Source organism: Electrophorus electricus, chromosome 10 (genome assembly GCF_041902795.1).
Source record: "Electrophorus electricus isolate QZ-2024a chromosome 10, ASM4190279v1, whole genome shotgun sequence".
In the NCBI taxonomy this organism is placed as follows: Eukaryota; Metazoa; Chordata; class Actinopteri; order Gymnotiformes; family Gymnotidae; genus Electrophorus; species Electrophorus electricus.
This window is the reverse complement of record NC_137506.1, coordinates 25728215-25741461: the sequence shown is the minus strand read 5'-3', so window position 1 is coordinate 25741461 and position 13247 is coordinate 25728215. Positions and strand designations below refer to the sequence as shown.

The 13247-nt window shown below is 38.7% G+C and overlaps 1 protein-coding gene across 1 annotated transcript in view; it reads left to right on the top strand.

Moving 5' to 3' along the window:
• Positions 1-13247, top strand: part of mdga2a (MAM domain containing glycosylphosphatidylinositol anchor 2a) — a 132204-nt gene that overhangs the window by 81933 nt on the left and 37024 nt on the right. Inside the window, exon 9 of the mRNA XM_027000393.3 lies at positions 12766-13035. Coding sequence (XP_026856194.2) covers positions 12766-13035 — 270 coding nt within the window. The remainder of the gene's footprint in view (positions 1-12765; positions 13036-13247) is intronic.

Genomic DNA, 13247 nt, shown 5'->3' with positions numbered 1-13247 from the left:
CAGTAAGCAATAGAACTGTGGAGGTGTGGAGAAAATGGGGGAAGGGAGGAAGAGCACAGAGAAAAGCTGCTAAGACAGAGAGGGAAGAAAAGAAGGAGAAAGGGAGAATGCTATTGTCTACCAGAAAGATTGCCTTGGATTTCATCCAGCCATAGAGCTTCAAATCAGCATTATGCTCATATATTATTAATGAAATAAAAGTTGCATTCTTCCCCATTCCGCAAAACACAGTGAGCAGGTTAATATCTTAGAAAGCCATGTCTTTCCTTTACATATACATTGTAAATGCATAAATGTTTGAGTTAAGCTGCATCACTAGCTTAACAAAATAAAACAGAGCTAAGCCACCTTATCACACTGGTTGCACCACTGACCTGGAATCAGCTCTCCTGTCCTCTTTTGAATTCGTTTTATGGTCCCTTGTTTGGTTATTTTGGGGGTTACAATGCAAAGTACGGAAAGCCTGTGGGTAAATGCACACCAAAATGTTGTCTCTGACATTTATTTGCTCCAAGGCAATTAAATATATATTCTTCAAGCATTAGGAAATAATTACACACGCTAGAGAACTAAGCAAGAGTATTTTAAGAATTAGGATAAATTGTTGGAAGCAAATTGTTTTGGCAAACAATAAGGTCTTAAGACCTTCTACCAACTGGTTATATTTTTGCAGTCATCTCTGTGTGATCTCCGCTTGTCACTGAAGATAACAATGATAACCCTTAATTTGACCCCCATGCGCATCCATAGCACTCAGGCTTCTGATTAATTGCTTTGCACAAATTAACTCTTACTTCATCACTAGGGCTGACCCACACTAACCTCACAAATCTTGAACCGACTGAGAGTTTGGTTCAAAATGAACACCTCAAGGAATTCTGGACAGTGGTAGCCCCATTTCCTTGTGAAAAATATGTGGTCATTATAGCCGCATCCAAGGTCAAGGGTTGTGGGTTAAGCCTTCCCTGCTCATTTCTGAACAATTTGTATGTCTATTTGGACTACTGCATACTCTAGTTTGAGTCAAACTATTGTATCACATTAATGAGATGACTCAGTGAAACATCAAACTGCACCAGGGTTACTACTAATTAAATGGAACCTAAATACAGATACGTCACATTCTGTCTAAGACCAAAGGTGTAAAACATGATTTGATGGTCAATAAGCAAATTACTACAAGCAAAGAACTGATAGCATGATCTCAAAACTGTGAGACAAAGACAAGCATTGCAAATTCAGGCCAAAGTCCAGGACAAGCTTAATTGAGTATTCTCAAGTAAGGCACTTGCACCCAATTATCTTATGCTGAGTGTGCACTAACATCCCCGACCTTCACCAGCCAAAAGGGTTAATTAGATGAATTGCCTGGACATGTACCAATCCAAAAAAGAAAGAAAGAAAAAGAAAACCTCCCCACTCTCAATTAAGCACACACTACTCAAGCTGGATCAGTCCTAAGATTCAAGGCAACTGCCATGACTCTGATGGAAGATTGGAACCTCAGCATGCATAAGATGAGCAATAGGCAAGCAGTGGCTGACTGTAAAGGTCAATAGGTATACTTGTCCCTACTCACCTGTTTGATGCCCTGCCAGATGAGAATGGGGGTGGGGGTAAGGCGGGCGAGAGCAAGAAAATGGAGAGTCACTTAAGCATGCATTGCCATTTTCTCGGGTGTGCTGTTCACCCTGTGGAGGAGCAGCAACTAAGTCTCTCTCATTAGGATGTGACATTTCCTTTAACACCAGAAACCATAATCTTTAGCATGGGGCAAGAAACCTGCCTGCAGTTCTAGCAGATTCCTTTTTGAAAGACAGAAAGAGAAAGGGAGAAAGAAATGGAAAGAAAGAGAGTGAGAGAGAGAGACAAAAAGAAAGAGAGACATAAACAGTGGAAAATCATTTTATCCCATGATGATGTGGTGGCAATGTTAATTCTGCCATGAGATTAGATTCTGATGGATTCTCATGAGAAGACAAATGATGAAGATTCTCAACTGACTCTCAGTTATGACTCTTAACACCTTGGACAAAAGTCATTTTTAATTGCTCTGAAATGCGGTAAAGCTCACTGATTATTAATGACCTAATATAGTTTAATGAAGAGATAATTGCAGTTAAACCCTGACACTAATGGCCCTCCTTGAACATCCTCTCTCTCTTTTTCACTCAGTATTTCAAGGTAGAGAATGAAGTGTCACAAAAGTGTTCCTCTTGCACTGTCCTCTAAGAAGCAACCATTGTTTTTTTTTGGTTTTTTCACCATCACGACAACTATTTATTTTGCTGGGAAATAACTAATTACATTTGGGAAAAGTTTTGGGGCAGATGGATGTTTACCGCATCAAATTGTGACTTCGAAGATGTTAGAAATTTTTGAGCACACAATTATTCAGAGCAAAAGTGTCTGAACAACATGCATGCAAATGAGGGATACTAATGCCGAATGAAAGAAAGATGTGGACCCTCATCATAAAGTGACAAAATTGGCATCATGATTAGCAAAGGAGAACTGGGATGAGCACTAGAGAATAGAGGAATATTCCTCTTTGCCAAAGCCAGCTCAGATGACACAATGCCAGTGTTTTATACTTGCTGTTTGCTAAGCATGGCATTCAAAGCTGGCTGCCGGCCTAATTAACAGAGAGCTAATTTATCCCCACTAGGATTCATTTATGAAAAAGAGACCAGGCTATGCTCATGAAAGGATGGGGGAGGGGAATTCCTCAGTGAAATTCAAAGTGCCATCACCCATTCATGCTTCACTTCTGGCTTTAGCGTTACCCTAGCTCAAAAACAGAGTTTAACAGAGAAATTACAATGCTTGCTATAGTTAACAGTGCACACTGACTTTTATAGAGGGTCCTGGTGAGGTTCTTTGGTGCATTAATAGGATTTAAAATCACTGCCTGCATGTGTGCCCACATGTCGTGTGCTGTAATTGCACATCACTTATTTCTACACACACATCGGCAAGGGTTTCATGTCACTTGAGCATTGGTTCTCCTCCTTTGAAGTGTTGTAATTTTAGCTGTGTAATTGACACATGTAATAGTGCTGGAATTAGATAAGAGAGGATGTCTCCTGAAGTATTACCTCAGTTCAGACATAGCCCCTCTGGGGTATGATAGACAATAAAAAATACATAGGATCCATGTCAGACATTAATTAAGCAGGTTGATGAAACATGCTGACAGGATGTCTTCTTTTTTTTTCCTAAGTCAAAATGTAAAGCTCAAGACTGGTATTAGGTATTTGTCAAAACATGAGCTGACTTTGTTATTCCTTCTGTATTCACTAAACGCAGCTCAAAAACAATTTGGCTGTAACAATTTGCAATACCAATATTATCAAACAGGTTTGAAGGGCCCAAATGATACATTGAATTAAGCAATATAAAAACAGGAAACCCAACTTCAGAGGACACATTTTCCAAATACTTTGTTAAAACCTTTTCGTAAATTACATATTGGGAAGGCAATACTGCATACTACCTAAGCTGCAAACATCCTCTAGTTTATTTTTGTGTCCCCACAGCAAGTACAGATGTGGAATAAAAGTTTTGTGAAACCTAGGGAATTATCAGGACTTCTGTAAGTAAATGTAAGTAACAAATTTTATGTAAGTAACACATTTAAAAATGTCTTATTTAACAAAAAATACTGATAACATTTTGCAATGTAAAACTTTTTAAAAAATCTATCATTGCTAGGAAGAGTATAAAAGACCTTAATTTTAGTAAGTAAGACAAAACCTTATCTAAATACTTACTGTAGCTGCTGATTAAGCCTGCAGTGCAATTAGGATGTATTTTGGTCCATACCGCTAAACAAAGCTCCTAGTTAATTCTTTAAATGAAACGATTGATGCATGATTTTGTATTTTTGATTTTTAAAAGTAAATCCTTTTATTCAGTGTTTCCCGTATGATAGGTACATGACCACAGATAATTTTAAGAGAATAGATGTACCTAAAGATCCTTAGCTGTCTCCCTAGGGTCATTATTTGTTTGAGAATTCTACAGTAATCCTTTCACTGTGTTTGAGAGTAGCAAAAAATGATACATTTCCTGCATTTGTGTATTATCTGCTTGAGTGATGGAGGTTCAAATATTCAGAAGTCCTTTGATTCTTTCCAGTCTTATGAAGTCCTCTAAAATTTTTATTGCTCCATATTACACTGCAGTATCTTGCAGATATTGGAAGATAATTCTGTTGTGAAGAGCAGGTAACCAAAATTGTATGCATGCTTGTGTACTTGTGATGTGTGCATGCTTGCATGTGTGCATACATGCCTGCATGCCTGTGTATGTAGGTTTCAATTTTTCTTCTCAAATCTTTTCTTAAATAATGATACATATTCACAAGGGAGCTTTAGCACTATTTGTACTTTTATTTATATTTTTATTATTTTTATTATTTTCTGGGCCAACCTTCAATTCATATCACTAACCATTGAGGAAATCTCCTTTTCGTCTTTTGACATGCATAGTCAAATTGATTTCAGTGCAATAAACTACCTCCTTGTGTTTCTTCCCCTTATAGTTGAAAATCAATTTGCAAATACAAAATATTGCTTGCTCTCTGTCAGTGCACAGGCGTGATAACCCCCATGACTACTCTATCAAACCCCCATGCACTGGCAACATGGCAGCCTGTATGAGTTCAATTTGAGAAACTCAGCCATGAAATTCAGAATGACAAAATTTGGTAGGCTCAGGCTCGCCTCATTGCCCAGGCACAGTCAGTGCATAGATTGAACTGTTGACCTCAGCTGTAAGAGACATTGTATTGTACAGTCTATAATACACTAGCATTGTGGGGCTTGTTTGTCATTTGGATTTAAGTAAAGACTGTTTAAAGAAGTCTTGCTTTATCTGCATAATGGCTGTCTCTCTCTCTCTCTCTCTCTCTCTCTCTCTCTCTCTCTCTCTCTCTCTCTCTGATTGTCTCTCTACCAACCCATCCTCTTCCTTCAGCTTCTCCCCCACTATCCCTCTTTTTCAGACTTAAAGATAAATTGGCAGACAGCAACAAATTTATCATGACTGAGATTATGCAAGGGGCCTTTTTGCCCAACTGATTCTTGCAGAATTGTCGAGTGCCTTCCACCATCACATGCTCAATTACTTTGTGTTGAAACATTTTCTGAGTTGTGCCTATTTGAGACATATAAATGGTGCATTTATCTAACTACATAACTGCAACTGGTAACTGCAGTGTACTGTAGTTGAGGATGTAGTGGTAACATAAAGTACTGAATAATTGTAAGTCATGATTGGCCAGTCCCTAGCATTCTCTTGTCTTGGTTCCTGTGCCTCATGTATTTGTTTTGCTTCCGTGTTTCGTTTTCTCCACCGTTCATTTGTAGCAACTGTGTTTTGCTAAATGCTTATTAGTACTTGTATTTAAGACCTGTCTTGTTCCCTGTGTTTTTGCTGGTCATTGTGTTAATCCTAGCAACTGTTTGTGTGATTCCTAGCCTGTGTTATGTTCTAGCCGCTATTTGTGTGATTCCTAGCCAGTGTGTTCTAGCTGTTCATATTTCAAGCCATGTGTTTTCTCTGCCTGTTTTGTATTGGATAGTGTTTGGTGTTAGTTCTTTTTGTTACTTGTATTGTTATTATAGCCTGCTTCCTTTTTGTTTGCTTTTGTTTGTTTCTTAAGATGGCTGTATGACCCTGGACGATTACAACTCTGGATTTGCCCATAATAAATCTGTCTCTTCTCGTGCGTCTGCCTCCTAACTGTTCATTGTTACACTGTGGTACACAAGGGTTCTAGAGAATGTTTCTAGATGCAGCTGGTGAGGGGCCACTATCCTAAATTTTCTGTTTCCCAGGAAACCGTGTGCATTATAGTGCAATTTCTTGTACAGTTTTTTACTATATATCTGTATTTAGAAAGTGCTATGTTTTCGTTTATTTTATTTTATTTTATTTTGTACAAAAGCCATGCACCAGCTGGAAGCAGGGTAAAAGAGCCTACAAAGTGTAAAATCCACTGACTGGGATGAGACATCCATCAATATATTCAAGCAATGGCCCAAAACATAATGATGGATGGGGTTCCATGTTCACCATGGAAGTAGGTACCATGGCAGGATAAGTCCATCCATGGAATGTACCAACAGACAGCAGAGGTGGCTGACATTAGACAGTCCTACCAATGGCTGGTAAAGGCAGGACTATAGTACAGTACAGAAGTACAAGCACTAAACATTAGGCCAATTGAAGCAAGACAGGACCCAAGATGCAGACTGAGCAAAGATGCCCCTGAGGTAGTCCAGCACCTAGTAGAAGGATGCAAAATGCTGGGGAAAAGCATATACCAAGGGACATAACCAAGACATATATGCTGGATACTCCTCAAGACCAAATAGGAGGATGTGAGGGAAAGATCCAAAGGAAGGAATGTGAAAAATTAGAGAAATACCAGACTGAACGAAGAAATTGAGAGAACATAGAAAGCTAGAACAAAAGTTGTCCCTGTGGTGATAGAGATACTTGGGGCTGTGACCCCTAAGTTAGAGGTGTGGCTCCAAGTTTCCAGGAATAACAATATCAAGCTGAGTCCAGAATAGCAAAATACACTGAACAGTGAAAATGTACCTCACACTCTCAGGGCTCTGGTAGAAGGCCCAAGTGAGAGAAAAATAAGATATGACCACCCACTGGAAGGCTGAAACAGGAATATTGCTTGTTGTTACTATATTATTGTAAAAAGGATGTGTGCTTGATTACATTAGACTAATTTTAGGTGATATACAAATCTTGTTCATCATTGTGTATTTCTCGCAGTATTTTACATTTGGAGCTTTAACATATGTCTAAATCTTTCCATACCACAAATTTCATTTAAAATTTAAAAATAATGGGGCTTTTGTTGGAGTTCTTTGCTGCTATTATTTTTGCATATATTAGGCATACCAGCAGCTCCCAAATCTTTAGCAGAATCTTTAGCAACAGAATCTTTAGTCATCTGCAAATCTTTAGCAGCTTGTGTCTGCCATTTACGTATTTTGGATTATTACCAAAACAGAGAACAAGACCTGAACTGCATGCGTTTGTCCGGAAATATCCTTAATAGTTGAATACAGTTCAATGACAGTGTAATTGAGCATGCCCAGAAAGTATGGAAATGGACTGTCACTGATGTTTCATAGTGACTCCAGGAAAGTAATTCATCTATAGACCTTGACTAAATGGCTTTCAATTTGGGAGTAATAAAGAATCTCTCAAGGTTCTCTATTACTGATTTCTCAAATTCATATTTAGAAGTTAATTTTTCCCATCTCGTTAATATATATTGTGAAATTAGCATGAGATGCTTGGATATGTGCTTTGATACCCATAAAACTTGGATACTAATCTTCTGTTATTTGTTAATACACTGACCACAATAAAGTCATTTATGAACCCTGTAATAAATATTAATACCTAATTTGTAAGTATCTATAAAAATCCTACTTTTCCAAGCAAAACCTATGCACTATATGATGAAAATTCTCAAATGCTGATAGATGAATTGGTTCTTTAGTGATGAGTAATAGCAAAGGTTTTGGTTCTGTAACATACTGGGAGCCAATATAAGGGTTTAAGATAGAGGTTGATGTGTTCTGTTTTTCATTTGTTAAGGAACTGAACTTGTTAGACTGTCTTTTTAGACAGACCAATATGGAGACAATTATATTAATTGATTCTGCTAGAAAGAAGTGCACAAATTAGTTTTTAAGGTTAATATTTGAGATTATAAAAAGGTTATTTGGTAACTGCTTTGGCATGAGGATACAGTCATGGCCAAAAGTTTGGAGACTGACAAGTTTTGGTTTTCACAGTTTACTGCCTCTTTTTTTTAGATCCTTTTGTCAGATGCTTATGGTATAGTGAAAGTACAATTATAAGCATTTCATTTCTTTAACTCTTTATTGACAAATACATCCAGTTTAAGCAAAGATGTAATATTTACAGTGTTGACCCTTCTTTAAGACTTCTGAAATTCGCTTATAGACATCAGCTTCTGGGCAAAATCATGACTGATGGCAACCCATTCTTGCCTAATCAGTGCTTGGCATTGATCACCGTTTGTGTTTGTCCAACCTCTGAGTATTGACCACAGGCTCTCAATGGAATTGAGATCTGGGGAGTATCCTGGCCATGGACCCAAAATTTCAATGTTTTGTTCACCGAGCCACTTGGTTATCACTTTTGCCTTGTGACATGGTACTCCGTCATGCTGGAAAAAAGCATTGTTCATCACCAAATTGCTCCTGGATCATTGGGTGAAGTTGCTCTTGGAGGATGTTTTGATACCATTCCTTATTCATGGCATTGTTCTTAGGCACAATTTTGAGCAAACCCACTTCCTTGGATGAGAAGCAACCCCACACATGAATGGTCTCAGGATGCCTCACTGTTGGCATGACAAGACTCATGGTAGCAATCACCTTTTCTTCTCCAGATGTCCCAAACAGTCTGAAGGGGGCTTCATCAGAGAAAATAACTTTACTATACTTCCTTCAGAATGTCAGTCTGTCCTTGATGCTTTTCTTAGAGAGAAGTGGCTTCTTTGCTGCCCTTGACACCAAGTCATCCTCCAAAAGCCTTATGCACTCACACCTGCCTTCTGCCATCCCTGAACAAGCTCTGCACTGGTGGTGACCCAATCCCATGGCTGCATCCTCTTTAGGAGATGGTCCTGGTGCTGGCTTGAATTTCTTGGGTGCCCTGAAGCAATTGAAATTCTCTCCTTGAAGTTCTTGATGATTTGATAAATGGTTGATTTAGGTGCCATCTTACAAGCAGCAATGTCCTTGCCTGTGAACCCCTTTTGATGCGATGCAATGATGACTGCATGTGTTTCCTTGGAGGTAACTGTAGTTAACAGAAGAAAACTTCAAGCACCACCACCCTTTTAAAGCAACCTGTCTGCTCTTCTAATCAGCATGACAGAGTGATATCAGCTGCCTTGTTCTCGTTAACACTTTTTCCTGAGCTAACGAGATCACTGAAATGATGTTAGCAGGCCATTTGGTGGCAAGGCTGAAATGCAGTGGCTGGAATGCAGTAGTTTTTGTGATTAGGTTAATTTTCATGGGAAGGAATGACTTTGCAATTAATTGCAATTCATCTGATCACGGCATCACAATCTAGAGTTAATGCAAATTGTCACCATAAAAACTGAAGCAGCAAACTTTGTGAAAACCAAAATTTGTGCTAGTCTCAAAACTTTTGGCCAAGACTATAGTATATTTAAAAGCAGTAGTAATAAAGTAGTGCAATTAAAAACAGCTTGATAGTGGTTATTTTTCTGCCAATCACAGTGACCTGCCTACCAAGAGAATCTGTAGGAAAGAGTGTTGAAAATTTATATTTGGGTAAAAGTAATGTTATTTAAAATTACTTGTGATCTACCATTATGGACTTCATGATTGACTGATTTATCTCAAATGACTGGTTGATCATTATCAACATACTGGGCACCCCTGGTCTAGAGCATCTGACATATTCATTTTTGTGTTACTCAGTAGGGATGCATAGGAGTAGGCAATTGTTACATTTCCAAATCTTTCTATTGGATGTGCATCTTCAATTACACCAGCAAGCCAATGTCCTGATTTCAGCTGCTTTAAAGCACTTATCTACCACCACCACCTTTTGCTCCCCATCCCTTTGCTCCCCCTCCCTCCCTGGGGGAATGTGGGGGCTCATTGTTTCTGATAAATCTTCCTACTTGTGCAGAGTGGGATAAGAAGAGTAGCATGATGATATATTGTAGCAGCATGGCATTATATTAATGTTGTTGTCGTTGACTGTCTCTTCAATAACTGGTGCATTCTGAGATGAAATTCTGCACAAGATTGTTGATTTTGGATGTGATTTGTTGGTTTTCACATTTCTCATCATTCTCATTTGACTCCTCTTATCTAACAGCTGTTTTTGCACACATGTTCACCTGTCACTGGTAGTTTTATGATTTTTGCATTCTTGGTAACCCTTTGAAATGGTTATTTGTTAAAATTACAAGATGGACACTGCTAGCAACAACCCTCATTTCACGTTCAGTATCATGGTCACTTATTTTGCCTATTCTAATCACTCACTTAAGCACAGTGTACTTCTAGAAATGCTGGTCTGCATGACTTATATACACACCACAGTCATGTGATGTATGATGTATTGGGGTGGGGTTGTAGCTAATAAACTGGCAGTTCAGTGTATTTTTAGCAATCGACTAGGATCATTGTGGTTATTTCCCCATGACTCCCCAAGGGTTATTATATGTTACTGAACTTGGTAGGTGGATTACATATAGAACATCTGAATGAAGTCACTTATAAAATAAAAAAATGTGTAAAGTGAATGTAAATGTAGGTCAAAATGATGATGATAGAAGATCTAGGTGGAGTTGACCATAAGTGTGTCTGCTTATCTTTTTGTTCTTAAGTGCAGAAATGTCAAATCTCCGACTTTTAAAGCTTGGGTCCTGGTTCTGTGGTGGGTCACTGGCACTGGAAAATGTGCTGAGACAAGATTTCATTTTAAGTTCACACTTTATTTTACTTTATATGCATTCAGTTAACCTCTTTTGCACTGAAAAAATGAAAAGGTCAGGCAGATCTGGACTGAATATAGAGTATTTGACACAGTATACACTTTTTTACATTTTTGAAAATTTGCAAAAATAATTTACTCATTGTCTGTTTTATCGCTGTGAATGACTTTTACAGAACAAAGGTTATTGAAAGATGGTAAACCTGACCATGTCTCATAGTAGTAAGTCAAACTGAGTAGACATGCAGAATAATTAAAAAATAAAACTTTTTGCCATTCATCCAAGGGCATTCATCTGTTAAATTGAGTGGTAAGAAATTCCCCAGCATTTAAACAACTGTGGGTGATTTGCACTCATGATGTCACAAAACCTTTTAAGGACTCAAGGCAGTTGTTGAAGTTTGGAGGTGTGAATTGGTGTGAAAGTGCTGGGGTAAGAATGTTATGATAGCATTACAAGTTGCTCTTAAGAGGTGTTGCTGCCCCCTCTCATCCAAAATGTGTGCATTGTTCTTCTCGATGAAGTGCCCATTTTATGTAGGTATCTTGAGAATTTAGCCTTCATGTTGGGCCACTCTCCAGTGTAAAGGTCTGTGCATTCCTCATTGCATTGGACATATTAATTTGCTCCATGTGTGTTTAGATATATGGTCTTCTGAGTGTATGAGTTTCTCTCTTACTGTCTTGCTTATTTTTAAGTAAATCAGAATGTGATGTTTGTTGAAAATCCTCCTGTGTTTCTTGAATGCATCAGCCACATTGTGGATAACAATCTTTTTCCGTCTGCTCTATTTCTCCCCTCTCCCTGTCAGTTGGATGTTGCTGCTGGACCTTGTTACTGTTTTGATAGCAGCCTGGGTCCGATCTGGGTATCAACATGCCTTCAGAACTGAAATGTTTGCACTCCTTGTCTGTGCAATAATTCTCAACCCGGTGACATAGAATCCTAATCACCTCTCAGCTTGTATGTCAGTTGATGGTGGGACTCAAATGGCAAATACTGTATTATTACTTTGAGTGGGTTACTTATAGAGTTCAGTATACAACTACCTTATTTTAAGTATGTATGGGTTAGTTAAGATGAGAGATACTGGTGGACCCATGATGAAGCAAAGAATCCTTATTTAAAGTAGGTGGTGTTCAGACATAGGTCAAGAAAGATCTGAGCATAGTGTGGGCTGAGTTCATTCTGCTACACAGTTGTGTTATTTTAAGCTATTTTCTTATGGTTTGCGCAGCATCTTTATTTGACATTCTTGTAAACAGAGAAAAGATATCATAAGTCACCACTGTCTCACCAGTTTCAATTTTTTAACTTTGTAGATGTAATGTACCCTTTCCCACTCAGGAACCTACAATAATATTTCCCATTTATTTATCTGGTTAAATTCATGAAGGCATGAGCATGAGCATGAGCATGGAAATATCTTCAATATTACAGAGCAAGTCTAGTCAATGTAATTTTATTACTACTGGTCAATTTAATGACCTAGATGGCTATGACTCTTCATAGAACATACTTGGTAAAACCATTTAGAGAATCTGTGAACTGACCTCTTTTTAAACACAACTCTCAGTGGACATATGTAGAAGTGCTGTGCACTACAGTAGGAAGCACATCCTCTGAGCTTTTCTTCAAATTAAACAGAAAAACTGCTTATGCTGTGCTGACGCAAGTACCCTCTGAGGAATCAGATTATTTCTCAGCAAAGTGAGGACTCTCAGGGCCATGGTCTTTCTCTTTGCATGCGCTAATGCACACACACGAGTATGTGTGTCTCTCAACTCCTGACCCCTATATGATTCGCTGTCCAAATTGCTTACATACAAAATTAATCAACAATATTCATTTTGTGCCTCTTTATGATTCAGGTGTTACAGCTGTCTACACATATGCTGCAGCATCTTTTTGGCATTGTTCTCTGCAAAACATTGTTCTCTGTCTTTTTGCAGATTGGTAGTTTGTATAGTATCATTCACTGCTTTCCCACATTCGTGTACAGGTCCACAATCATTTAAAAAATCCTATGGGTTTCATCATTGCTTTTTGATCTCTTGCAGTCCTTTATTGTTTTCCTTGTTTGTTATCAATGAGTTCATGCTTCCCTAAATATGTAAAGAGTCAAGGACTCATCTTTCTAATTCATATTGGGTTTTGTTACGAAATGGATGAAATGATTGTGAAGCCTTGTGTCATCTGCTCTTTTGTAGATCCACCAGCGGTGGAGCGGGTATACATGGAAATTCGGCAGGGCCTCGGCCGGGCCTTCACACTGACCTGCAGGGTGCTGCGTGCCCACCCATCCCGTGTCCTGAAGTATGAGTGGAAGCTGGGCACACGGCTGCTGACTGTGGGCCAGCTGGACACCCGCGATGAGACAGAGTACCACGTCAGGGCGCTCAACCGTGAGGGCTATGGTGCCTACACCTGTGACATCACCAATGAGGCTGGCACTGGACGCTGCACTTTCCTGGTCACGGGTAAGAGTGTTTGTGTTATCTAAGCTTGCTTATTATACATTCAGAAATCATCTTATTAGATACAGCTGCTCTATATTTGCATGTATTAGGTTTCCATACGTTTTGCTGTCAGTTTAAGTAATCCACTACTGCTGGCAGCACTATTTGCAGTCTTGCTGATTGATTGTACTGAAGGCCTGTGCCCTGTGCTTAATCAGTCAACCTTTACAGCA